At 56.3% G+C, this 27,494-nt stretch overlaps 1 protein-coding gene across 4 annotated transcripts in view; it reads left to right on the top strand.

The window, feature by feature from the left end:
• Positions 1-8,679, top strand: part of ift22 (intraflagellar transport 22 homolog (Chlamydomonas)) — a 54,857-nt gene extending 46,178 nt beyond the window's left edge. For all 4 annotated transcript variants that reach the window (XM_038813558.1, XM_038813559.1, XM_038813557.1 and 1 more), the window contains one exon: positions 2,679-8,679. In XM_038813558.1, coding sequence (XP_038669486.1) covers positions 2,679-2,827 — 149 coding nt within the window. In that variant the 3' untranslated portion in view covers positions 2,828-8,679. The remainder of the gene's footprint in view (positions 1-2,678) is intronic.
• Positions 8,680-27,494: the final 18,815 nt, after the last annotated feature.

Below are 27,494 nucleotides of genomic sequence, written 5' to 3'. Positions count from 1 at the left end.
AAAGAATACAACACTAAGTAATCCGTAAGCTGTCCTTTTAATATCCACAAGACTTAAAAACAAAACCTTTAAACAGAAGCACATCAGGTTAAGGTCACTACTGAGAGCAGTTATTAGTTTTAAATCACCAAAGGATCGATTTCATTCTTTAGATTACAGAGAGAAAGAGACTAATACACCTTCTGGCTGTGACTGCAGCTCTCCAGCTCTGAAAACGAAACTAAAACACACCCTGCAGCAAACAGCCTGAAACGAAAGTAAAAAGCTGACCGACAGCCCAGCTACACACACTCTCTGACATTGCTGCAGTAATAAATACCCATTTCTTAAAGGTACTCTCACTACAGATATTTATATGCACACCCATTTATAAACACCCATTTCTTAAAGGTACTCACACTACAGATATTTATATGCACACCCATTTATAAGCACTCATTTCTTAAAGGTACTCACATGACAAAAGTACCGTAGGGAGAGGGCAGGTTGCAGACTTGGGAAAGTTCCTTCAGGAGCAGGGCAGCATTCGGAGATCAGGAGAGTTCCGCGAGGAGCAGGGCGGGTTGCAGAGATCAGGAAAGTACCGTTGGGAGCAGGGACGGATGCAGAGATGGGAATGTTCCATCGGGAGAAGGGCAGAATTCAGAGATCAGGAAAGTTCCCAGGGAGCTGGCTGGGATTAGGAGATCAGAAAAGTTCCGTCGGGAGCAGGGCAGGATACAGAGGTCACAACAGTACCATAGGGGGCAGGGCTGTATGCAGGGACCTGGAAAGTAATGTAGGGAGAGGGCAGGATGCAGAGATGGAAAAGTTCCTTAAGGAGCAAGACAGGATTCAGAGATCAGAAAAGTTCCGTGAGGAACAGGGCAGGATTTAGAGATCAGGAAAGTTCCTTGGGAGTTGTGTAGGATTCAGAGATCGGGAATGTTCCATGGGGAGCAGGGACCTGGAAAGTACCATAGGGAGAGGGCAGGATGCTGAGATGGAAAAGTTCCTCAAGGAGCAAGGCAGGATTCAGAGATCTGGAAAGATCTGTGGGAGAACGGGATTCAAAGATCAGTACCATAGGGAGCAGGGCAGGTTGCAGGGATCAGGATAGTACTGCAGGGAGCAGGGCAGGTTGCAGGGATCAGGAAAGTACTGTGGGGAGGAGGGCAGGATGCAGGGATCAGGAAAGTACTGCAGGGAGCAGGGCAGGTTGCAGGGATCAAGAAAGTACTGTGGGGAGGAGGGCATGTTGCAGAGATCAGAAAGTACTGTATGGAGGGGGGCAGGATGCAGGGATCAGAAAGTACTGTACGGAGGAGGGCAGGTTGCAGCGATCAGGAAAGTACTGTAGGGAGCAGGGCAGGATGGAGGGGTCAGAAAGTACTGTAGGGAGGAGGGCAGGTTGCAGAGATCAGAAAGTACTGTAGGGAGGAGGACAGGATGCAGGGATCAGAAAGTACTGTGGGGAGGAGGGCAGGATGCAGGGATCAGGAAAGTACTGTGGGGAGGAGGGCAGGATGCAGGGATCAGAAAGTACTGTAGGGAGGAGAGCAGGATGCAGAGATCAGAAAGTACTGTAGGGAGGAGGGCAGGATGCACAGATGGGAAAGTACCGTCCGGAGCAGGGCAGGATACAGAGTTCAGGAAGGTTCCTGAACCTTAGGGCAGCACTGTGGCTTCATAGCGCCAGGGTCCCAGGTTCGATTCCCGGCTGGGTCACTGTCTGTGCGGAGTCTGCACATTCTCCCCGTTTCTGCGTGGGTTTCCTCCCACAGTCCAAAGACGTTCAGATTAGGTGGATTGGCCATGATAAATTTCCTAACCAAAAATGTTAGGAGGGGTTATTGGGTTAGGGGGATAGGGTGGAAGTGAGGGCTTAAGTGGGTCGGAGTAGACTCGATGGGCTGAATGGCCTCCTTCTGCACTGTATGTTCTATGTTCCGCAGGGAGCTGGGTGGGATTCAGAGATGAGAAAGTACCGTAGGTCGGAGGGCAGGATGCAGCGATCAGTAAAGTTCAGCAGGAAGAGGGCAGGATGCAGGGATCAGTAAAGTACCGTAGGTCGGAGGGCAAGATGCAGGGATCAGTAAAGTACCGCAGGTAGGAGGGCAGGATGCAGCGATCAGTAAAGTACCGTAGGTCGGAGGGCAGGATTCGGAGATCAGGAAAGTACCGTAGGTCGGAGGGCAGGATACAGGGATCAGTAAAGTACCGTAGGTCGGAGGGCAGGATGCAGCGATCAGTAAAGTACCCCAGGTCGGAGGGCAGGATGCAGCGATCAGTAAAGTACCGCAGGTAGGTGGGCAGGATGCAGGGATCAGTAAAGTACCGCAGGTAGGAGGGCAGGATGCAGGGATCAGTAAAGTACCGTAGGTCGGAGGGCAGGATGCAGGGATCAGTGAACTACTGCAGGTAGGAGGGCAGGATGCAGGGATCAGTAAAGTACCATTGGTTGGAGGGCAGGATTCGGAGATCAGGAAAGTACCTTAGGTTGGAGGGCAGGATGCAGCGATCAGTAAAGTACCGCAGATAGGATGGCAGGATTCGGAGATAAGGAAAGTACCGTAGCATGCAGGGCAGGATGCAGGGATCAGGAAAGGACCGGAGGGAGCAGGGCGAGATGCAGAGGTCAGGAAAGTATCGATAGGAATTTTATTTCTATTCCTAATCATGTTACATTTTCTTCTTAGCTCAGCAACTAAACAAATTGACTTTAATCCATTCGAACCTCGAAGATGATCCAGAACAAGTGCGCACAGCTTTCCGACAGTTCCTGGGGGCAGTCGTCAATTCTCTGTCTGAGAGCAGAGACAAGGAAGAGATGTCAATCATCACCTGAGCGAACCACTTCCATCCCTTCACTGCTCATAGATGTTTGGATTAGATACAATCAGATTCCTCAAATATCATTAACTGATGTTTTCAATCACTCAGTCCTCCTTTCCCATTCCTAATAATTTTATTTCCGCTCCCCATTGAAGAATGTAGATGTACTCATCAGATCTCTGTTGAACCCAGTCCGCACTCTAATCCTGATCGCTGTTGAACCCAGTCCACACACTCATCCTGCTCGCTATTGAACCCAATCCACATACTAATCCTGATCGCTGTTGAACCCAGTCCTGACACAAATCTGATCGCTGTTGAACCCAGTCCCCACACAGTAATCCAGATTGCTGATGAACCCAGTCCACACACAGTAATCCTGATCACTGTTGAACCCACTCCAGACACACTAATCCTAATCACTGCTGAACCCACTCCAGACACACTAATCCTAATCACTGTTGAACCCAGTCCACACACACTAATCCTGATCGCTGTTGAACCCAGTCCACACACTAATCCTAATCGCTGTTGAACCCAGTCCACACACTAATCCTATTCGCTATTGAACCCAGTCCACACACTAATCCTAATCGCTGTTGAACCCAGTCCACATACTCATCCTGCTCGCTATTGAACCCAGTCCACACACTAATCCTGATCGCTGTTGAACCCAGTCCTGACACAAATCTGATCGCTGTTGAACCCAGTCCTGACACTAATCCTGATCGCTGTTGAATCTAGTCCACACACACTAATCCTGATCGCTGTTGAACCCAGTCCTGACACAAATCTGATCGCTGGTGAACCCAGTCCTGACACTAATCCTGATCGCTGTTGAATCCAGTCCACACACACTAATCCTGAACGCTGTTGAACCCAATCCACACACAGTAATCCTGATCGCTGTTGAACCCAGTCCCCACACTAATCCTGATCGCTGTTGAACACAGTCCACACACTAATCCTGATCACTGTTGAACCCAGTCCTCAAAAATCCTAATCGCTGTTGAACCCAGTCCACACCAGCAATCCTGATCGCTGTTGTACCCAGTCCACAAACACACACATCCTGATCGCTGTTGAACCCAGTCCACACACAGTAATCCATATCGCTGTTGTACCCAGTCCCCACACACTACTCCTGATCGCTGTTGAATCCAGTCCACATACTAATCCTAGTTGAACCCAGTCCACAAAAATCCTGATTGCTGTTGTACCCAGTCCACAAACACACACATCCTGATCGCTGTTGAAACCAGTCCACACACACTAATCCAGATCGCTGTTGAACCCAGTCCACACACACTAATCCTGATCGCTGTTGAACCCTGTCCGGACACTAATCCTGATCACTGTTGAACTCCGTCCACACACTAATCCTAATCGCTGTTGAACCCAGTCGACACACAGTAATCCTGATCACAGTTGAACCCACTCCAGACACACAGAAATCCTGATCGCTGTTGGACCCAGTCCATGGACACAAATCCTGATCGCTGTTGAACCTAGTCCGCACTATAATCCTGATCGCTGTTGAACCCAGTCCACATACTAATCGTGATCGTTGTTGAGCCCAGTCCTGACACTAATTCTGATCGCTGTTGAACCCAGTCCACACACTCATCCATATCGCTGTTGAACCCAGCCCACACAAACTAATCCTCATCGCTGTTGAACCCAGTCCACACACTAATCCTGATCACAGTTGAACCCACTCCAGACACACAAATCCTGATCGCTGTTGAACCCAGTCAACACACTAATCCTAATCTCTGTTGAACCCAGTCCACATACTAATCGTGATTGTTGTTGAACCCAGTCCGCATTCTAATCCTGATCGCTGTTGAACCCAGTCCTGACACTAATCCTGATCGCTGTTGAACCCAGTCCACATACTAATCCTGAACGCTGTTGAACCCAGTCCACACACGCTAATCCTCATCGCTCTTGAACCCAGTCCACACACACTAATCCTGATCGCTGTTGAACCCAGTCCACACACTAATCCTGATCGCTGTTGAACCCAGTTCACACACTAATCCTGATCGCTGTTGAACTCAGTCCACTCTAATCCTGATCGTTGTTGAACCCAGTACATACACTAATCCTGATCGCTGTTGAACCCAGTCCGTGCACAGTAACCCTGATCACTAGTGAATCCAGACAACACACTAATCCTGATCGCTTTTGAACTCTGTCCACACACTAATCCTGATCGCTGTTCAACCCAGTCTGTATACTAATTCTGATCGCTGTTGAACCCAGTCCACACTATAATCCTGATTACTGTTGAACCCAGTCCACACAATAATCCTGATCACTGTTGAACCCAGTCCACACACTCCTCCTGATCGCTGTTGAACCTAGTCCACACACTAATCCTAATCGCTGTTGAACCCAGTCCACACACACTCATCCTGATCGCTGTTAAACCCATGTCCACATACTCCTCCTGATCGCTGTTGAACCCAGTCCACACACATCCTGATCGCTGTTGAACCCAGTCTACACACTAATCCTGATCGCTGTTGAACTCAGTCCACACTCTAATCCTGACTGTCGTTGAACCCAGTACATACACTAATCCTGATCGCTGTTGAACCCAGTCCGTGCACAGTAATTCTGATCGCTTTTGAACTCTATCCAAACACTAATCCTGATCGCTGTTCAACCCAGTCTGTATACTAATTCTGATCGCTGTTGAACCCAGTCCACACTATAATCCTGATTACTGTTGAACCCAGTCCACACAATAATCCTGATCACTGTTGAACCCAGTCCACACACACCTCCTGATCACTGTTGAACCTAGTCCACACACTAATCCTAATCGCTGTTGAACCCAGTCCACACACACTCATCCTGATCGCTGTTAAACCCATGTCCACATACTCCTCCTGATCGCTGTTGAACCCAGTCCACACACATCCTGATCGCTGTTGAACCCAGTCTACACACTAATCCTGATCGCTGTTGAACTCAGTCCACACTCTAATCCTGACTGTCGTTGAACCCAGTACATACACTAATCCTGATCGCTGTTGAACCCAGTCCGTGCACAGTAATTCTGATCGCTTTTGAACTCTATCCAAACACTAATCCTGATCGCTGTTCAACCCAGTCTGTATACTAATCCTGATCGCTGTTAAACCCAGTCCACACACTCCTGATCGCTGTTGAACCCAGTCCACACACTCATCCTGATAGCTGTTCAACCCAGTCTGTATACTAATCCTGATCGCTGTTAAATCCAGTCCACACACCCCTCCTGATCGCTGTTGAACCCAGTCCACACACACTCATCCTGATCGCTGTTGAACCCAGTCCACACACACTAATCCTGAACGCTGTTGAACCCAGTCCACACACTAATCCTGAACGCTGTTGAACCCAGTCCACACACAAATCCTGATCACTGTTGAACCCAGTCCACATACTAATCCTGAACGCTGTTGAACCCAGTCCACACACTAATCCTGATCGCTGTTGAACTCCGTCCACACACTAATCCTGATCGCTATTGAACCCAGTCCACATACTAATCGTAATCGTTGTTAAACCTAGTCCACATTCTAATCCTGATCACTGTTGAACCCAGTCCACACACACTAATCCTGATCGCTGTTGAGCTCCGTCCACACACAGTAATCCTGAACGCTGTTGAACCCACTCCACACACAGTAATCCTGATCACTGTTGAACCCAATCTACACACACTAATCCTGATCACTGTTGAACCCAGTCCACATACTAATGCTGAACACTGTTGAACCCAGTCCACACACTAATCCTGATCGCTGTTGAACCCAGTCCACACACTAATCCTATTCGCTATTGAACCCAGTCCACACACTAATCCTAATCGCTGTTGAACCCAGTCCACACACTCATCCTCCTCGCTATTGAACCCAGTCCACACACTAATCCTGATCGCTATTGAACCCAGTCCACATACTAATCATAATCGTTGTTGAGCTCCGTCCACACACTGTAATCCTGAACGCTGTTGAACCCAGTCCACACACAGTAATCCTGAACGCTGTTGAACCCAGTCCACACACTCCTCCTGATCGCTGTTGAACCTAGTCCACATTCTAATCCTGATTACTGTTGAACCCAGTCCACACACAGTAATCCTGATCGCTGTTGAACTCCGTCCACACACAGTAATTCTGAACGCTGTTGAACCCAGTCCACACACTCCTCCTGATCGCTGTTGAACCCAGTCCACACTCTAATCCTGATCGCTGTTGAACCCAGTCCACATACTAATCGTGATCATTGTTGAACCCACTCCATTCTAATCCTGATCACTGTTGAACCCAGTCTGCATACACTAATCCTGATCGCTGTTGAACCCAGTCCCCACAGAGTAATCCTGATCACTGTTGAACCCAGTCTACACACACTAATCCTGATCACCGTTGAATCTAGTCCACACACTAATCCTAATCGTTGTTGAACCCAGTCCACATACTAATTCTAATCACTATTGAATCCAGTCCGCACACTAATCCTGATCGCTGTTGAACCCATTCTGCACACTAATCCTGATCACTGTTGAATCCAGTCCGCACATTCTAATCGTTACGGGCAGAAAAATATTAAAAATGTACAAAAATGTACATCCTTTTAGAAGTAAAATACGTCTGCAACAATTGGGTAGTTTATGGAGGGGATATCTGCTTATCCTTGGTCAATGCATATGTGTGCCAGTAAATTTCTAAGTTTTGCGTTACATTCTATGATTCAAAATAACTAATATGGAAATGTTACTGGACTAATTTAGGTTTAAAGTGGAGCGGCACAGTGGTTAGCAATGCTGCCTCATGGCTCCGAGGACCAGTGGCCGGGATTGAACCTCAAGTCTGTAACATGGAAAAGTCTCATAAGGGGTGGCACGGTGGCACAATGGTTAGCACAGCTGCCTCACGTCACCGAGGACCCAGGTTTGATCCTGGCCCTGGGTCACTGACCATTTGGAGTTTGCACATTCTCCCCGTGTCTGCATGGGTCTCATCCCCACAACTCAAAGATATGCAGGATGGATGAGTTGGCCACGCTAAAATTGCCCCTTAATTGGAAAAAAAATTGGGTACTTTAAATTTAAAAAATATATTGCTCTAAGTTGGGTGGCGACTAAACATATTTGTAATGAGATGTGTTGTATTTATTGGAGAATAAATTGGCGGGCAGCGGTTAGCATTGCTGCCTCACGATGCCGAGGTCCCAGATTCAATCCCGGCTCTGGGTCACTGTCCATGTGGAGTTTACACATTCTCCCCGTGTTTGCATGGGTTTCGTCTTCACAACCAAAAATGTGCAGGGTAGGTGGATTGGCCACGCTAAATTGCCCTTTAATTGGAAAAAGTGAAATGGGTACAAATGATTCTTTCCAAGTTCCCAACGCATGTCTATGTCTCAATATTTTCTTTTAAAGGTGACATTTTTAAATTGGCAGTTCAAGTCTGGCACACATTGGTACCCAAACAAACTCAATCTGTTTGTAACTCTGATTGCAATGAATAACCAAAAGTCCAATTCTCTTGTGCCTCAATTGACTGACGAGCTGTATTAAAATCTACTTTGTAAATCTTGTCTGTTTCTCCTGTGTAATAATCAACTTTACATTTTGAACTTTAGTCTTGCCTAGTTAAAAGGGGGTGAGAGCTCTGACAAATAGTTCTTAAACATTATCTGTATTTTCCATTGGTACCTCAAACCAAGCATATGCACATGCTGAGTGTGTGTGTGAAATGTTTGCTATAAAAAAATATATTTGCTTTTATGCATGTGGCATTTTTGTTCTTTCATTCATGAAAAAAGATTAAATGCAGCATGGTGCCAGCTATTCAGACCTTTGATCTTTGTAGAGTTGTTTGATATTTGTGTGAAAACGTTCTTCTGTGTACCTTGTGCAAATCTAAAGCTCTGAAGTTTTATTAGTGCTACCTTTCAGTCACTTGTTCAGAAATTGCCCAGAGAAGTCTCTGAACTATTAGTCTGTGTGGTAATAAATTAATTCATGGGGATTTGGGTGTCGCTGGCTAGGCCAGCGTTCGTTGTCCATCCCTAATTGCCCTTGTGAGCTCCTGCATTGAACCACTACTGGCCCTGCAGTGTAGGTACACCCATAGTGCTGTTAGGGAGTCCCAACCCAGAGACGGTGAAGGAACGCCAATATATTTCCAAGTCAGGCTGGTGGGGGAATTGCAGGTGGTGGTGTTCCCATATATTTACTGCCCTTATCCCAATCATGATGGTAATGATCATGATTTGGAAGGTGCTGTCCAAGGAGCTGTTGTGAGATCCTACATTGCATGTTGTGTTATGAATATCACTGATGTTCAATGCAAGGACATCCCAAATCCCAGGAGAAAAACTTGGAATGCTCATTCTTAACTGTTTTTGTGATTTTTACAAAATGAGAGAAAAAAGATAAAATCCAGTGAGGAAAATTATTCAAATAAACATTTATTCAAGTTTAAAACACATAAGGCAACATTAATGAACAATATTTCTGATTAACTACTATAATGATTACCCACACAGTATGCTTAAATTACCCTCCATCATCTAACTCTGTTTACTTTCCTAAACTCTTGACAATACATTCAAAACACGGCATATGTTTTAACACCATGAACCGTGGACTCAGCTCGACTTCCCCGCCTGAACACCAGAACCCTTTATTCTTCAAATAAACTATATCTTTATGTTGAAAACATTTAATGAAGGATGCTTCACTGGGCAGGGAATTCCATAGATTCACAACCCTTTGGGTGAAGACGTTCTTCCTAAGCTCAGTCCTAAATCTAGTTCCCCTTATTTTGAGGCAAGCCCCCTAGTTCTGCTTTCACCCACCAGTGGAAACAACCTCCCCGCATCTATCCTATCTATTCCCTTCATAATTTTATATGTTTCTATTAGATCTCCCCCCCCCCCCCCCCCACATCCTTCTGAATTCCAATGAATACAGTCCCAGTGTACTCAACTCTGGGATTAACCTAGTGAATCTCCTCTACACACCCTCCCAGTGTCAGTACGTCCTTTCTCAGGCAAGGAAACCAAAACTGAACAATATTCCAAGTGTAGCCTCACAAACACCTTATACAGTTGCAGCATAACCTTCCTGGTCTTAAAATCTAGCAATGAAGGACAAAGCTCCATTCACTTTCTTAATCACCTGTTGCACCTGTAAATCAACTTTTTGTAACTCATGCGCTAGGACAAAGAACATAGAACAGTACAGCACAGAACAGGCCCTTCGGCCCTCAATGTTGTGCCGAGCCATGATCACCCTACTCAAACCCACGTATCCACCCTATACCCGTAACCCAACAACCCCCCCTTAACCTTACTTTTATTAGGACACTACGGGCAATTTAGCATGGCCAGTCCACCTAACCCGCACATCTTTGGACTGTGGGAGGAAACCGGAGCACCCGGAGGAAACCCACGCACACAGGGGGAGGACGTGCAGACTCCACACAGACAGTGACCCAGCCGGGAATCGAACCTGGGACCCTGGAGCTGTGAAGCATTGATGCTAACCACCATGCTACCCTGCTGCCCCAGGACACCCAGGTCCCTCTGCACAGCAGCAGGTTTTAAGGGCCGAAGGGCCTGTTCTGTGCTGTACTGTTCTAAATCCTGAAAATAATTAATGCACGAGCTATGTAGTTTAGATCAGAACTTTATAGGGTCTGACACAGATGTTTTCTGCTTTAATTTCTGCACAACAGCATGATTCTCAGTGCAACTGGCCTTCCAGCTTTTTCCCCTTCACCCACTGCCTAATGTTCACCTCTGTCAATGTTTTTGGATGTTTTATCTTTGGTGAGTAACCAGGTGTCTTCCATGTGTTTACCTCCACAAAGGAAATATTTTTCTGCTCATCTTTGGGCCTGTCAAAGTGAAATTGTAGTAATTTATAAAAAGAAAATTACAGGAATCGGGTCAGTGGGTGAGAACAAGAGCAAAATCCTAATTTTCCCCAGTTGCTCTGTATTGCCCATGATATGCTCCTCCTGTACTCTGTGGCAAATCATGGAAACTTCAGTTGTTTCTGGTGACCAGGTGTGCAGGAAGCGTGTCTAACTGCAGCTACTGGCATTTTGGAGTGGTGGAATCGCTGTGGAGGTTGTGAATAGCACGTTCAGTGAGGTACAGACACTGAAAGATGCCCTAGTACGAATGGGATATGACACTCGACTCATCGATCGACAGTTCTGATGCGTCACAGCAAAAGTCCGCACCGTCCTCCTCAGAAGACAAACACGGGACACAACCGACAGAGTACCCTTCGTTGTCCAGTACTTCCCCGGAGCGGAGAAACTATGACATCTTCTTTACAGCCTTCAACACGTCATCGATGAATATGAACATCTTGCCAAGGTCATCCCCACACCCCAACTACTTGCCTTCAAACAACCCGCACCCCGACTACTTGCCTTCAAACAACCGCGCAACCTCAAACAAACCATTGTTTGCAGCAAACTACCCAGCCTTAGGAACAGCGACCATGACACCACACAACCCTGCCATGGCAATCTCTGCAAGGCGTGCCAGATCATCGACATGGATACCACCATTACACGTGGGAACACCACCCACCAGGTACACGGCTTATACTCGTACGACTCGGCCAATGTTGTCTACCTCATTCGCTAACACCACCGACCAGGTACTCTGTACATACTCGTGCGCCTTGGCCAATGTTGTATACCTCATACACTGCAGGAAAGGATGCCCCAAAGCGTGGTACATTGGTGATACAATGCAACAATGGATGAACAGACATCGCGTGGCAATCAGCAGTCAGGAATGTTCCCTTCCAGTCGGGGAACACTTCAGCAGTTCAGGGGCATTCAGCCTCTGATCTCCGGGTAAGCATTCTCCAAGGCGGCCTTCAGGACGCGCGACAACGCAAAATCGCCGAGCAGAAACTTATAGCCAAGCTCCGCGCATGAGTATGGCCTCAACCGGGACCTTAGATTCATATCGCTGTACATTCATCCCCCATCATCTGGCCTGGGCTTGCGAAATCCTACCAACTGTCCCAGCTTGAGACAATTCACACCTCTTTAACCCCTATCTCTGGATCTGTAAAGACTGAAGTACCTGCAAATGCTCGCATTCAAAGCACAGTCTTGCATCTTTGATTTTGTCAATATATACGTTTCTGGAACAGAACTCTTCATTCACCTGGGGAAGGAGCAGTGCTCCGAAAGCTAGTGTTTGAAACAAATCAGTTGGACTTTAACCTGGTGTTAACTTCTTACTGTGCTCACCCCAGTCCAACGCTGGCATCTCCACATCATGACCCTCTATACAGTCACACAGCACTCCCACTGTCCGAACTAGATCAGCCTCTATACAGTCACAAAGCGTAACAGACATCATCGATGAAGACGAACATCTTGCAAAGATCACCCCCACTGCTTGCCTTCAAACAACCGTGCAACCTCAAACAGGCCATTGTTTGCAGCAAACTACCCAGCCTTAAGAATGGTGACCACGACACCACACAATCCTGCCATGTCAATCTCTGCAAGACTTGCCAGATCATCGACATGGGTGCCACCATTACATATGAGAACACCACCCACCAGGTACGTGGTAAACAGTCGTGCGACTCGGCCAACGTTGTCTACCTCATACGCTATAAGGATCTCTTGAAGCGTGGTACATAAAGACGCTGCGGCAACGGATGAACGGACATCGCGCGACAATCGCCAGGCAGGAAGGTTCCCTTCCAGTCGGGGAACACTTCAGCAGTCAAGGGCATTCAGCCTCTGATCTCCGGGTAAGCATTCTCCAAGGTGGCCTTCAGGACGTGCGACAACACAGAATCGAACAGAAACTTTTAGCCAAGTTCCGCACACGAGTACGGCCTCAAGCATTACACTGACCCCCCACGATCTGACCTGGGCTTGCAAAATCCTACCAACTGTCCTGGCTTGAGACAATTCACACCGCTTTAACCTGTGATTATCCCTCTCTCTAGTTGCTCCATCTGGACCTGTAAAGACTTAATTACCTGCAAAGATTTGCATTCAAAGTATCGTCTTGCATCGTTGACTTCATGTTTCTGGAACCCACCTCTTCATTCACCCGAGGAAGGAGCTGTGCTCCAAAAGCCAGTGATTCGAAACAAACCTGTTGGACTTTAACATGGTGTTAGACTTCTTACTGTCTTTTATACAGTCACACAGCATTTCCTGTCCAATAGATCTCCCTCCATACAGTTACACAGCACTCCTTTTGTCTGATAGATCACCGTCTATGCAATCACACAGCTTTTCCACCGTCTGGGATATATCACCCTCTGTAAAGTCACACAGCATTTGCATTGTCTGATAGATCACCCTCTATGCAGTCACACAGCATTCGCATTGTCTGATAGATCACCCTCTACAGTCACACAGCATTTCCACTGTCTGATAGATCACCCTCTATGCAGTCACACAGCATTCGCATGATCTGATAGATCACCCTCTCTACAGTCATACAGCATTCCCACTGTCTGATAGATCAACTTCTATGCAGTCACACAGCATTCGCATGATCTGATAGATCACTCTTTATGCAGTCACACAGCATTTGCATTGTCTGATAGATCACCCTCTCTAGTCACACAGCATTCCCACTGTCTGATAGATCACCCTCTCTACAGTCACACAGCATTCCCACTGTCTGATAGATCACCCTCTATGCAGTCAGACAGCATTCCCACTGTCTGATAGATCACCCTCTATGCAGTCAGACAGCATTCGCATTGTCTAATAGATCACTCTGTACAGGATTCTGCCCAGTGCAAATGTCAGAGTGAGGGACTCAGACCAGCGCGGCTGTCAGAGTGAGGGACTCAGCCCAGTGTGGCTGTCACAGTGAGGGACCCAGCCCAGTGCAAATGTCAGAGTGAGGGACCCAGCCCAGCGCGTCTGTCAGAGTGAGGGACTCAGCCCAACCCAGCTGTCAGAGTGAGCGACACAGCCCAGTGCGGCTGTCAGAGTGAGGGACCCATCCCAGTGCAAATGTCAGAGTGAGGGACACAGCCCAGTGTGGCTGTCAGAGTGAGGGACCCAGCCCAGTGTGGCTGTCAGAGTGAGGGACCCAGCCCAGTGTGGCTGTCAGAGTGAGGGACCCAGCCCAGCGTGGCTGTCAGAGTGAGGGACCCAGCCCAGTGCAGCTGTCAGAGTGAGGGATCCAGCCCAGCTGTCAGAGTGAGGGACTCAGCCCAGTGTGGCTGTCAGAGTGAGGGACCCAGCCCAGTGTGGCTGTCAGAGTGAGGGACAAAGCCCAGTGTGGCTGTCAGAGTGAGGGACAAAGCCCAGCGCGGCTGTCAGAGTGAGGGACCCAGCCCAGTGCGGCTGTCAGAGTGAGGGACCCAGCCCCAGCTGTCAGAGTGAGGGACCCAGCCCAGTGCGGCTGTCAGAGTGAGGGACCCGGCCCAGTGTGGCTGTCAGAGTGAGGGACCCAGCCCAGTGCGGCTGTCAGAGTGAGGGACCCGGCCCAGTGCGGCTGTCAGAGTGAGGGACCCAGCCCAGTGCGGCTGTCAGAGTGAGGGACCAAGCCCAGTGCGGCTGTCAGAGTGAGGGACCCAGCCAGTGCCGCTGTCAGAGTGAGGGACCCAGCCCAGTCGGCTGTCAGAGGTGAGGGACCAGCCCAGTGCGGCTGTCAGAGTGAGGGACACAGCCCAGTGCGGCTGTCAGAGTGAGGACACAGCCCAGTGTGGCTGTCAGAGTGAGGGACCCAGCCCAGTGCGGCTGTCAGATGTGAGGGACCCAGCCCAGGCTGTCAGAGTGAGGGACCCAGCCCAGTGTGGCTGTCAGAGTGAGGGACCCAGCCCAGTGTGGCTGTCAGAGTGAGGGACCCAGCCCAGTGTGGCTGTCAGAGTGAGGGACCCAGCCCAGCTGTCAGAGTGAGGGACTCAGCCCAGTGTGGCTGTCAGAATGAGGGACTCTGCCCAGTGCGGCTGTCAGAGTGAGGGACCCGGCCCAGTGTGGCTGTCAGAGTGAGGGACCCGCCCAGTGTGGCTGTCAGAGTGAGGGACCCAGCCCAGTGTGGCTGTCAGAGTGAGGGACAAAGCCCAGTGTGGCTGTCAGAGTGAGGGACCCAGCCCAGTGTGGCTGTCAGAGTGAGGGACCCAGCCCAGTGTGGCTGTCAGAGTGAGGGACCAGCCCAGTGTGGCTGTCAGAGTGAGGGACCCAGCCCAGTGTGGCTGTCAGAGTGAGGGACCAGCCCAGTGTGGCTGTCAGAGTGAGGGACCCAGCCCAGTGTGGCTGTCAGAGTGAGGGACCCAGCCCAGTGCGGCTGTCAGAGTGAGGGACCCAGCCCAGTGTGGCTGTCAGAGTGAGGGACCCAGCCCAGTGCGGCTGTCAGAGTGAGGGACCCAGCCCAGTGCGGCTGTCAGAGTGAGGGACCCAGCCCAGTGTGGCTGTCAGAGTGAGGGACCCAGCCCAGTGTGGCTGTCAGAGTGAGGGACCCAGCCCAGTGCGGCTGTCAGAGTGAGGGACCCAGCCCAGTGTGGCTGTCAGAGTGAGGGACCCAGCCCAGTGTGGCTGTCAGAGTGAGGGACCCAGCCCAGTGCGGCTGTCAGAGTGAGGGACCCAGCCCAGTGCGGCTGTCAGAGTGAGGGACCCAGCCCAGTGCGGCTGTCAGAGTGAGGGACCCAGCCCAGTGTGGCTGTCAGAGTGAGGGACCCAGCCCAGTGGGCTGTCAGAGTGAGGGACCCAGCCCAGTGTGGCTGTCAGAGTGAGGGACCGGGCCCAGTGCGGCTGTCAGAGTGAGGGACCCAGCCCAGTGCGTCTGTCAGACAGAGGGACCCAGCCCAGCTGTCAGAGTGAGGGACTCAGCCCAGTGTGGCTGTCAGAGTGAGGGACCCAGCCCAGTGTGGCTGTCAGAGTGAGGGACAAAGCCCAGTGTGGCTGTCAGAGTGAGGGACCCAGCCCAGCCCAGCTGTCAGAAGGAGGGACTCAGCCCAGTGTGGCTGTCAGAGTGAGGGACCCGGCCCAGTGCGGCTGTCAGAGTGAGGGACCCAGCCCAGCTGTCAGAGTGAGGGACCCAGCCCAGTGTGGCTGTCAGAGTGAGGGACCCAGCCCAGTGTGGCTGTCAGAGTGAGGGACCCGGCCCAGTGCGGCTGTCAGAGTGAGGGACCCAGCCCAGTGTGGCTGTCAGAGTGAGGGACCCGGCCCAGTGTGGCTATCAGAGTGAGGGACTCAGCCCAGTGTGGCTGTCAGAGTGAGGGACCCGGCCCAGTGTGGCTGTCAGAGTGAGGGACCCAGCCCAGTGGGCTGTCAGAGTGATGGGACTCCGGCCCAGTAGTGGCTGTCAGAGTGAGGGACCCGCCCAGTGTGGCTGTCAGAGTGAGGGACCCTAGCCAGTGCGGCTGTCAGAGTGAGGGACCCAGCCCAGTGTGGCTGTCAGAGTGAGGGACCCAGCCCAGTGCGGCTGTCAGGTGAGGGACCTGCCCAGTGCGCTGTCAGAGTGAGGACCAGCCCAGTGCGGCTGTCAGGTGAGGGACCCGGCCCAGTGTGGCTGTCAGAGTGAGGGACCCAGCCCAGTGGGCTGTCAGAGTGAGGGACCCCAGCCAGCTGTCAGAGTGAGGGACAAGCCAGTGTGGCTGTCAGAGTGAGGGAACCCAGCCCATGTGGCTGTCAGAGTGAGGGGGCCCAGCCCAGTGTGGCTGTCAGAGTGAGGGACCCAGCCCAGTGTGGCTGTCAGAGTGAGGGACCCAGCCCAGTATGGCTGTCAGTGTGGGACCCAGCCCAGCTGTCAGAGTGAGGGATCCAGCCCAGTGTGGCTGTCAGAGTGAGGGACCCAGCCCAGTGTGGCTGTCAGAGTGAGGGACCCAGCCCAGTGTGGGACCCAGCCCAGCTGTCAGAGTGAGGGACCCAGCCCAGCATGGCTGTCAGAGTGAGGGACCCAGCCCAGTGCGGCTGTCAGAGTGAGGGACCCAGCCCAGTGCGGCTGTCAGAGTGAGGGACCCAGCCCAGCGTGGCTGTCAGTGAGGGACCCAGCCCAGCTGTCAGAGTGAGGGACCCAGCCCAGCGTGGCTGTCAGAGTGAGGGACCCAGCCCAGCTGTCAGAGTGAGGGACCCGGCCCAGTGTGGCTGTCAGAGTGAGGGACCCAGCCCAGCTGTCAGAGTGAGGGACACGGCCCAGTGCGGCTGTCAGAGTGAGGGACCCGGCCCAGTGCGGCTGTCAGAGTGAGGGACCCGGCCCAGTGTGGCTGTCAGAGTGAGGGACCCAGCCCAGTGCGGCTGTCAGTGTGAGGGACCCAGCCCAGCTGTCAGAGTGAGGGACCCAGCCCAGTGTGGCTGTCAGAGTGAGGGACCCAGCCCAGCGTGGCTGTCAGAGTGAGGGACCCGGCCCAGTGCGCCTGTCAGAGTGAGGGACCGGGCCCAGTGCGGCTGTCAGAGTGAGGGACCCAGCCCAGTGCGTCTGTCAGACAGAGGGACCCAGCCCAGCTGTCAGAGTGAGGGACTCAGCCCAGTGTGGCTGTCAGAGTGAGGGACTCAGCCCAGCCCAGCTGTCAGAAGGAGGGACTCAGACAAGTGTGGCTGTCAGAGTGAGGGCCCCGGCCCAGTGTGGCTGTCAGAGTGAGGGACCCGGCCCAGTGCGGCTGTCAGACTGAGGGACCCAGCCCAGCTGTCAGTGTGAGGGACCCAGCCCAGCTGTCAGAGTGAGGGACCCAGCACAGCGCGGCTGTCAGAGTGAGGGGCCCAACCCAGTGTGTCTGTCAGAGTGAGGTACCCAACCCAGCTGTCAGAGTGAGGTACCCAGCCCAGCTGTCAGAGTGAGGGACCCAGCCCAGCATGGCTGTCAGTGTGAGGGACCCAGCCCAGCTGAGAGAGTGAGGGACCCAGCCCAGTGTGTCTGTCAGAGTGAGGGACCCAGCCCAGCTGTCAGAGTGAGGGACACAGCCCAGCTGTCAGAGTGAGGGACACAGCCCAGCTGTCAGAGTGAGGGACACAGCCCAGATGTCAGAGTGAGGGACACAGCCCAGATGTCAGAGTGAGGGACACAGCCCAGCTGTCAGAGTGAGGGACACAGCCCAGCTACCAGAGTGAGGGACACAGCCCAGCTGTCAGAGTGAGGGACACAGCCCAGCGCGGCTGTCAGAGTGAGGGACCCGGCCCAGTGTGGCTGTCAGAGTGAGGGACCCGGCCCAGCGCGGCTGTCAGAGTGAGGGACCCAGGCCCAGTGTGGCTGTCAGAGTGAGGGACCCGGCCCAGTGCGGCTGTCAGAGTGAGGGACCCAGCCCAGTGCGGCTGTCAGAGTGAGGGACCCAGCCCAGTGTGGCTGTCAGAGTGAGGGACCCAGCCCAGTGCGGCTGTCAGAGTGAGGGACCCAGGCCCAGTGTGGCTGTCAGAGTGAGGGACCCAGCCCAGTGTGGCTGTCAGAGTGAGGGACCCAGCCCAGTGCGGCTGTCAGAGTGAGGGACCCAGCCCAGTGCGGCTGTCAGAGTGAGGGACCCAGCCCAGGGCTGTCAGAGTGAGGGACCCGGCCCAGTTGGCTGTCAGAGTGAGGGACCAGCCCAGTGCGGCTGTCAGAGTGAGGGACCTCGCCCAGTGCGGCTGTCAGAGTGAGGGACCCAGCCCAGTGCGGCTGTCAGAGTGAGGGACCCAGCCCAGTGCGGCTGTCAGAGTGAGGGACTCAGCCCAGTGTGGCTGTCAGAGTGAGGGACCCAGCCCAGTGTGGCTGTCAGAGTGAGGGACCCAGCCCAGCGTGGCTGTCAGAGTGAGGGACCAGCCCAGTGTGGCTGTCAGAGTGAGGGACCCAGCCCAGTGTGGCTGTCAGAGTGAGGGACCCAGCCCAGTGCGGCTGTCAGAGTGAGGGACCCAGCCCAGTGCGGCTGTCAGAGTGAGGGACCCAGCCCAGTGCGGCTGTCAGAGTGAGGGACCCAGCCCAGTGTGGCTGTCAGAGTGAGGGACCCAGCCCAGTGTGGCTGTCAGAGTGAGGGACCCAGCCCAGTGCGGCTGTCAGAGTGAGGGACCCAGCCCAGTGTGGCTGTCAGAGTGAGGGACCCAGCCCAGTGCGGCTGTCAGAGTGAGGGACCCAGCCCAGTGTGGCTGTCAGAGTGAGGGACCCAGCCCAGTGCGGCTGTCAGAGTGAGGACCCAGCCCAGTGCGGCTGTCAGAGTGAGGGACCCAGCCCAGTGTGGCTGTCAGAGTGAGGGACCCAGCCCAGTGCGGCTGTCAGAGTGAGGGACCCAGCCCAGTGTGGCTGTCAGAGTGAGGGACCCAGCCCAGTGTGGCTGTCAGAGTGAGGGACCCAGCCCAGTGTGGCTGTCAGAGTGAGGGACCCAGCCCAGCGTGGCTGTCAGAGTGAGGGACCCGGCCCAGTGTGGCTGTCAGAGTGAGGGACCCAGCCCAGTGCGGCTGTCAGAGTGAGGGACCCAGCCCAGTGCGGCTGTCAGAGTGAGGGACAAAGCCCAGTGTGGCTGTCAGAGTGAGGGACTCAGCCCAGTGTGGCTGTCAGAGTGAGGGACCCAGCCCAGTGCGGCTGTCAGAGTGAGGGACCCAGCCCAGTGTGGCTGTCAGAGTGAGGGGCCTAACCCAGTGTGGCTGTCAGAGTGAGGGACAAAGCCCAGTGTGGCTGTCAGAGTGAGGGACCCAGCCCAGTGTGGCTGTCAGAGTGAGGGACTCAGGCCCAGTGTGGCTGTCAGAGTGAGGGACCCAGCCCAGTGTGGCTGTCAGAGTGAGGGACCCAGCCCAGTGTGGCTGTCAGAGTGAGGGACCCAGCCAGTGTGGCTGTCAGAGTGAGGGGCCCAACCCAGTGTGGCTGTCAGAGTGAGGGAAAAAGCCCAGTGTGGCTGTCAGAGTGAGGGACCCAGCCCAGCGCAGCCATCAGAGTGAGGGACCCAGCCCAGCTGTCAGAGTGAGGGACCCAGCACAGTGTGGCTGTCAGAGTGAGGGACCCGGCCCAGCGTGGCTGTTAGAGTGATGGACCCAGCCCAGCGTGGCTGTCAGAGTGAGGGGACCCGGCCCAGTGTGGCTGTCAGAGTGAGGGACACAGCCCAGTGCGGCTGTCAGAGTGAGGGACCCAGCCCAGTGCGGCTGTCAGAGTGAGGGACCCAGCCCAGTGCGGCTGTCAGAGTGAGGGACCCAGCCCAGCGCGGCTGTCAGAGTGAGGGACCCAGCCCAGTGTGGCTGTCAGAATGAGGGACCCAGCCCAGTGCGGCTGTCAGAGTGAGGGACCCGGCCCAGTGTGGCTGTCAGAGTGAGGGACCCAGCCCAGTGCGGCTGTCAGAGTGAGGGACCCAGCCCAGTGCGGCTGTCAGAGTGAGGGACCCAGGCCAGTGTGGCTGTCAGAGTGAGGGGACCAGCCCAGTGCTGGCTGTCAGAGTGAGGGACCCAGCCCAGTGCGGCTGTCAGAGTGAGGGACCCAGCCCAGTGCGGCTGTCAGAGTGAGGGACCCAGCCCAGTGCGGCTGTCAGAGTGAGGGACCCAGCCCAGTGCGGCTGTCAGAGTGAGGGACCCAGCCCAGTGCGGCTGTCAGAGTGAGGGACCCAGCCCAGTGTGGCTGTCAGAGTGAGGGACCCAGCCCAGTGTGGCTGTCAGAGTGAGGGACCCAGCCAGTGCGGCTGTCAGAGTGAGGGACCCAGCCCAGTGGGCTGTCAGAGTGAGGGACCCAGCCCAGTGTGGCTGTCAGAGTGAGGGACCCAGCCCAGTGCGGCTGTCAGAGTGAGGGACCCAGCCCAGTGTGGCTGTCAGAGTGAGGGACCCAGCCCAGCTGTCAGAGTGAGGGACCCAGCACAGCGCGGCTGTCAGAGTGAGGGGCCCAACCCAGTGTGTCTGTCAGAGTGAGGTACCCAACCCAGCTGTCAGAGTGAGGTACCCAGCCCAGCTGTCAGAGTGAGGGACCCAGCCCAGCATGGCTGTCAGTGTGAGGGACCCAGCCCAGCTGAGAGAGTGAGGGACCCAGCCCAGTGTGTCTGTCAGAGTGAGGGACCCAGCCCAGCTGTCAGAGTGAGGGACACAGCCCAGCTGTCAGAGTGAGGGACACAGCCCAGCTGTCAGAGTGAGGGACACAGCCCAGATGTCAGAGTGAGGGACACAGCCCAGATGTCAGAGTGAGGGACACAGCCCAGCTGTCAGAGTGAGGGACACAGCCCAGCTACCAGAGTGAGGGACACAGCCCAGCTGTCAGAGTGAGGGACACAGCCCAGCGCGGCTGTCAGAGTGAGGGACCCAGCCCATCGCGGCTGTCAGAGTGAGGGACCCAGCCCAGTGTGGCTGTCAGAGTGAGGGACCCGGCCCAGTGTGGCTGTCAGAGTGAGGGACCCGGCCCAGTGTGGCTGTCAGAGTGAGGGACCCAGCCCAGTGTGGCTGTCAGAGTGAGGGACCCAGCCCAGTGTGGCTGTCAGAGTGAGGGACCCGGCCCAGTGCGGCTGTCAGAGTGAGGGACCCGGCCCAGTGCAGCTGTCAGACTGAGGGACCCGGCCCAGTGTGGCTGTCAGAGTGAGGGACTCAGCCCAGCGTGGCTGTCAGAGTGAGGGACCCAGCCCAGTGTGGCTGTCAGAGTGAGGGACCCAGCCCAGTGTGGCTGTCAGAGTGAGGGACACAGCCCAGTGCGGCTGTCAGAGTGAGGGACCCAGCCCAGTGCGGCTGTCAGAGTGAGGGACCCAGCCCAGTGTGGCTGTCAGAGTGAGGGACACAGCCCAGTGCGGCTGTCAGAGTGAGGGACCCAGCCCAGCGCGGCTGTCAGAGTGAGGGACCCAGCCCAGCTGTCAGAGTGAGGGGCCCAGCCCAGTGTGGCTGTCAGAGTGAGGTCCCCAGCCCAGTGCGGCTGTCAGACTGAGGGACCCAGCCCAGCACGGCTGTCAGAGTGAGGGACCCAGCCCAGCTGTCAGAGTGAGGGACCCAGCCCAGTCTGGCTGTCAGAGTGAGGGAACCGGCCCAGTGCGGCTGTCAGAGTGAGGGACCGCGCCCAGTGCGGCTGTCAGAGTGAGGGACCCGGCCCAGTGCGCCTGTCAGAGTGAGGGACTCAGCCCAGTGCGGCTGTCAGAGTGAGGGACTCAGCCCAGTGCGGCTGTCAGAGTGAGGGACCCAGCCCAGCGCGGTCGTCAGAGTGAGGGACTCAGCCCAGCTGTCAGAGTGAGAGACCCAGCCCAGCGTGGCTGTCAGAGTGAGGGACCCAGCCCAGCGTGGCTGTCAGAGTGAGGGACCCAGCCCAGCGTGGCTGTCAGAGTGAGGGACCCAGCCCAGCGCGGCTGTCAGAGTGAGGGACCCAGCCCAGCCCAGCTGTCAGAGTGCGGGACCCAGCCCAGTGCGGCTGTCAGAGTGAGGGACCCAGCCCAGTGTGGCTGTCAGAGTGAGGGACCCAGCCCAGTGCGGCTGTCAGAGTGAGGGACCCAGCCCAGCGTGGCTGTCAGAGTGGGGGACCCAGCCCAGTGTGGCTGTCAGAGTGAGGGACCCAGCCCAGCGTGGCAGTCAGTGTGAGGGACCCAGCCCAGTGTGGATGTCAGAGTGAGGGACCCGGCACAGTGCGCCTGTCAGAGTGAGGGACCGGGCCCAGTGCGGCTGTCAGAGTGAGGGACTCAGCCCAGTGTGGCTGTCAGAGTGAGGGACCCAGCCCAGCCCAGCTGTCAGAGTGAGGGACTCAGCCCAGTGTGGCTGTCAGAGTGAGGGACCCAGCCCAGCCCAGCTGTCAGAGTGAGGGACTCAGCCCAGTGTGGCTGTCAGAGTGAGGGACTCAGCCCAGCCCAGCTGTCAGAGTGAGGGACCCAGCCCAGTGCGGCTGTCAGAGTGAGGGACCCGGCCCAGTGTGGCTGTCAGAGTGAGGGACCCAGTCCCAGTGCGGCTGTCAGAGTGAGGGACCCAGCCCAGTGCGGCTGTCAGAGTGAGGGACCCAGCCCAGTGTGGCTGTCAGAGTGAGGGACCCAGCCCAGTGTGGCTGTCAGAGTGAGGGACCCAGCCAGTGTGGCTGTCAGAGTGAGGGACCCAGCCCAGCGTGGCTGTCAGAGTGAGGGACCCGGCCCAGTGTGGCTGTCAGAGTGAGGGACCCAGCCCAGTGTGGCTGTCAGAGTGAGGGACCCAGCCCAGTGCGGCTGTCAGAGTGAGGGACCCAGCCCAGTTGGGCTGTCAGAGTGAGGGACCCGGCCCAGTGCCTGTCAGAGTGAGGGACCCAGCCCAGTGCGGCTGTCAGAGTGAGGGACCCAGCCCAGTGTGGCTGTCAGAGTGAGGGACCCAGCCCAGTGCGGCTGTCAGAGTGAGGGACCCAGCCCAGTGTGGCTGTCCGAGTGAGGGACCCAGCCCAGTGTGGCTGTCAGAGTGAGGGACCCAGCCCAGTGCGGCTGTCAGAGTGAGGGACCCAGCCCAGCGTGGCTGTCAGAGTGGGGGACCCAGCCCAGTGTGGCTGTCAGAGTGAGGGACCCAGCCCAGCGTGGCAGTCAGTGTGAGGGACCCAGCCCAGTTTGGATGTCAGAGTGAGGGACCCGGCACAGTGCGCCTGTCAGAGTGAGGGACCGGGCCCAGTGCGGCTGTCAGAGTGAGGGACTCAGCCCAGTGTGGCTGTCAGAGTGAGGGACCCAGCCCAGCCCAGCTGTCAGAGTGAGGGACTCAGCCCAGTGTGGCTGTCAGAGTGAGGGACCCAGCCCAGCCCAGCTGTCAGAAGGAGGGACTCAGCCCAGTGTGGCTGTCAGAGTGAGGGACTCAGCCCAGCCCAGCTGTCAGAAGGAGGGACTCAGCCCGGTGTGTCTGTCAGAGTGAGGTACCCAGCCCAGCTGTCAGTGTGAGGGACCCAACCCAGCTGTCAGAGTGAGGGACCCAGCCCAGCGCGGCTGTCAGAGTGAGGGGCCCAACCCAGTGTGTCTGTCAGAGTGAGGGACCCAGCCCAGCTGTCAGAGTGAGGGACACAGCCCAGCTGTCAGAGTGAGGGACACAGCCCAGCTGTCAGAGTGAGGGACCCGGCCCACTGCGGCTGTCAGAGTGAGGGACCCGGCCCAGTGCAGCTGTCAGACTGAGGGACCCGGCCCAGTGCGGCTGTCAGAGTGAGGGACCCAGCCCAGCGCGGCCGTCAGAGTGAGGGACCCAGCCCAGCGTGGCTGTCAGAGTGAGGGACCCAGCCCAGCGTGGCTGTCAGAGTGAGGGACCCAGCCCAGCGCGGCTGTCAGAGTGAGGGACCCAGTCCAGTGCGGCTGTCAGAGTGAGGGACTCAGCCCAGTGTGGCTGTCAGAATGAGGGACTCTGCCCAGTGCGGCTGTCAGAGTGAGCGACCCAGCCCAGCTGTCAGAGTGAGGGACACAGCCCAGCTGTCAGAGTGAGGGACACAGCCCAATGTGGCCGTCAGAGTGAGGGACCCAGCCCAGCGTGGCAGTCAGTGTGAGGGACCGGGCCCAGTGCGGCTGTCAGAGTGAGGGACCCAGCCCAGTGCGTCTGTCAGACAGAGGGACCCGGCCCAGTGCGGCTGTCAGACTGAGGGACCCGGCCCAGCGTGGCTGTCAGAAGGAGGGACTCAGACAAGTGTGGCTGTCAGAGTGAGGGACCCGGCCCAGTGTGGCTGTCAGAGTGAGGGACCCGGCCCAGTGCGGCTGTCAGACTGAGGGACCCAGCCCAGCTGTCAGAGTGAGGGACCCAGCCCAGCGCGGCTGTCAGCGTGAGGGGCCCAACCCAGCTGTCAGAGTGAGGGACACAGCCCAGATGTCAGAGTGATGGACACAGCCCAGCGCGGCAGTCAGAGTGAGGGACCCAGCCCAGCGCATCTTTCAGAGTGAGGGACCCGGCCCAGTGCAGCTGTCAGACTGAGGGACCCGGCCCAGTGCGGCTGTCAGAGTGAGGGACCCAGCCCAGTGTGGCTGTCAGAGTGAGGTACCCGGCCCAGTGTGGCTGTCAGAGTGAGGTACCCGGCCCAGTGCGGCTGTCAGAGTGAGGGACAAAGCCCAGCGTGGCTGTCAGAGTGAGGGACCCAGCCCAGCTGAGAGAGTGAGGGACCCAGCCCAGCGCGGCTGTCAGAGTGAGGGGCCCAACCCAGCTGTCAGAGTGAGGGTCACAGCCCAGCTGTCAGAGTGAGGGACACAGCCCAGATGTCAGAGTGAGGGACACAGCCCAGATGTCAGAGTGAGGGACACAGCCAAGCTGTCAGAGTGAGGGACACAGCCCAGCGCGGCAGTCAGAGTGAGGGACCCAGCCCAGCGCATCTTTCAGAGTGAGGGACCCGGCCCAGTGCAGCTGTCAGACTGAGGGACCCGGCCCAGTGCGGCTGTCAGAGTGAGGGACCCAGCCCAGTGTGGCTGTCAGAGTGAGGGACCCGGCCCAGTGCGGCTGTCAGAGTGAGGGACCCAGCCCAGTGCGGCTGTCAGAGTGAGGGACCAAGCCCAGTGTGGCTGTCAGAGTGAGGGGACCAGCCCAGTGTGGCTGTCAGAGTGAGTGACCCTGCCCAGTGCGGCTGTCAGAGTGAGGGACCCAGCCCAGTGTGGCTGTCAGATGTAGGGACCAGCCCAGTGTGGCTGTCAGAGTGAGGGACCCGCCTGCAGGCTGTCAGAGTGAGGGACCCAGCCCAGTGGGCTGTCAGAGTGAGGGACCCAGCCCATCGCTGTCAGAAGTGAGGGACTCAGCCCAGTGTGGCTGTCAGAGTGAGGGACCAGCCCAGGCTGTCAGAGTGAGGGACCCAGCCCAGTCGTGGCTGTCAGAGTGAGGGACCCAGCCCAGGGGCTGTCAAGTTGAGGGACCAGCCCAGTTGCTGTCAGAGTGAGGGACCGGCCCAGTGTGGCGCTGTCAGAGTGAGGGACCCAGCCCAGTGCGGCTGTCAGAGTGAGGGACCCGGCCCAGTGCGGCTGTCAGAGTGAGGGACTCAGCCCAGTGTGGCTGTCAGAATGAGGGACTCTGCCCAGTGCGGCTGTCAGAGTGAGGGACCCGGCCCAGTGCAGCTGTCAGACTGAGGGACCCGGCCCAGTGCGGCTGTCAGAGTGAGGGACCCAGCCCAATGTGGCTGTCAGACTGAGGGACCCTGCCCAGTGTGGCTGTCAGAGTGAGGACTCAGCCCAGCGCGGCTGTCAGAGTGAGGGACCCAGCCCAGCGTGGCTGTAAGAGTGAGGGACTCAGCCCAGTGCGGCTGTCAGAAGGAGGGACTCAGCCCAGTGTGGCTGTCAGAGTGAGGGACACAGCCCAGTGCGGCTGTCAGAGTGAGGGACTCAGCCCAGTGTGGCTGTCAGAATGAGGGACTCTGCCCAGTGCGGCTGTCAGAGTGAGGGACCCGGCCCAGTGTGGCTGTCAGAGTGAGGGACCCAGCCCAGTGTGGCTGTCAGAGTGAGCGACCCAGCCCAGCTGTCAGAGTGAGGGACACAGCCCAGCTGTCAGAGTGAGGGACTCAGCCCAGCTGTCAGAGTGAGGGACCCGGCCCAATGTGGCTGTCAGAGTGAGGGACCCGGCCCAGTGTGGCTGTCAGAGTGAGGGACTCAGCCCAGTGTGGCTGTCAGAGTGAGGGACCCGGCCCAGTGTGGCTGTCAGAGTGAGGGACCCGGCCCAGTGTGGCTGTCAGAGTGAGGGACCTAGCCCAGTGTGGCTGTCAGAGTGAGGGGCCCAGACCAGTGTGGCTGTCAGAGTGAGGGACAAAGCCCAGTGTGGCTGTCAGAGTGAGGGAAAAAGCCCAGTGTGGCTGTCAGAGTGAGGGACCCGGCCCAGTGTGGCTGTCAGAGTGAGGGACCCAGCCCAGCGCAGCCGTCAGAGTGAGGGACCCAGCCCAGCTGTCAGAGTGAGGGACCCAGCCCAGTGTGTCTGTCAGACAGAGGGACCCAGCCCAGCTGTCAGAGTGAGGGACACAGCCCAGCGCGGCAGTCAGAGTGAGGGACCCAGCCCAGTGCGGCTGTCAGAGTGAGGGACCCAGCCCAGTGCGGCTGTCAGAGTGAGGGACCCAGCCCATCGCGGCTGTCAGAGTGAGGGACTCAGCCCAGCGCGGCTGTCAGAGTGAGGGACACAGCCCAGCTGTCAGAGTGAGGGACTCAGCCCAGCGCGGCTGTCAGAGTGAGGGACCCAGCCCATCGCGGCTGTCAGAGTGAGGGACACAGCGCAGCTGTCAGAGTGAGGGACACAGCCCAGTGTGGCTGTCAGAGTGAGGGGCCCAGCCCAGTGTGGCTGTCAGAGTGAGGGACTCGGCCCAGTGTGGCTGTCAGAGTGAGGGACCCAGCCCAGTGTGGCTGTCAGAGTGAGGGGCCCAGACCAGTGTGGCTGTCAGAGGGAGGGACCCAGCCCAGTGTGGCTGTCAGTTAGGGACCCAGCCAGTGTGGCTGTCAGAGTGAGTAGCCCAACCCAGTGTGGCTGTCAGAGTGAGGGACCCAGCCCAGCGCAGCCGTCAGAGTGAGGGACCCGGCCCAGCCCAGCTGTCAGAGTGAGGGACCCAGCCCAGCGCGGCTGTCAGTGTGAGGGACCCGGCCCAGTGTGGCTGTTAGAGTGAGGGACCCGGCCCAGTGCGGCTGTCAGAGTGAGGGACCCAGCCCAGCGTGGCTGTCAGAGTGAGGGACCCAGCCCAGCGTGGCTGTCAGAGTGAGGGACCCGGCCCAGTGTGGCTGTCAGAGTGTGGGACCCAGCCCAGCGTGGCTGTCAGAGTGAGGGACCCAGCCCAGCGTGGCTGTCAGAGTGAGGGACCCGGCCCAGTTTGGCTGTCAGAGTGAGGGACACAGCCCAGCGCGGCTGTCAGAGTGAGGGACCCGGCCCAGTGTGGCTGTCAGAGTG

The sequence above is a fragment of the Scyliorhinus canicula genome, chromosome 12 (genome assembly GCF_902713615.1).
Source record: "Scyliorhinus canicula chromosome 12, sScyCan1.1, whole genome shotgun sequence".
In the NCBI taxonomy this organism is placed as follows: domain Eukaryota; kingdom Metazoa; phylum Chordata; class Chondrichthyes; order Carcharhiniformes; family Scyliorhinidae; genus Scyliorhinus; species Scyliorhinus canicula.
The sequence above is the reverse complement of the archived record's forward strand: the minus strand, read 5'-3'. Positions and strand labels throughout refer to the sequence as shown.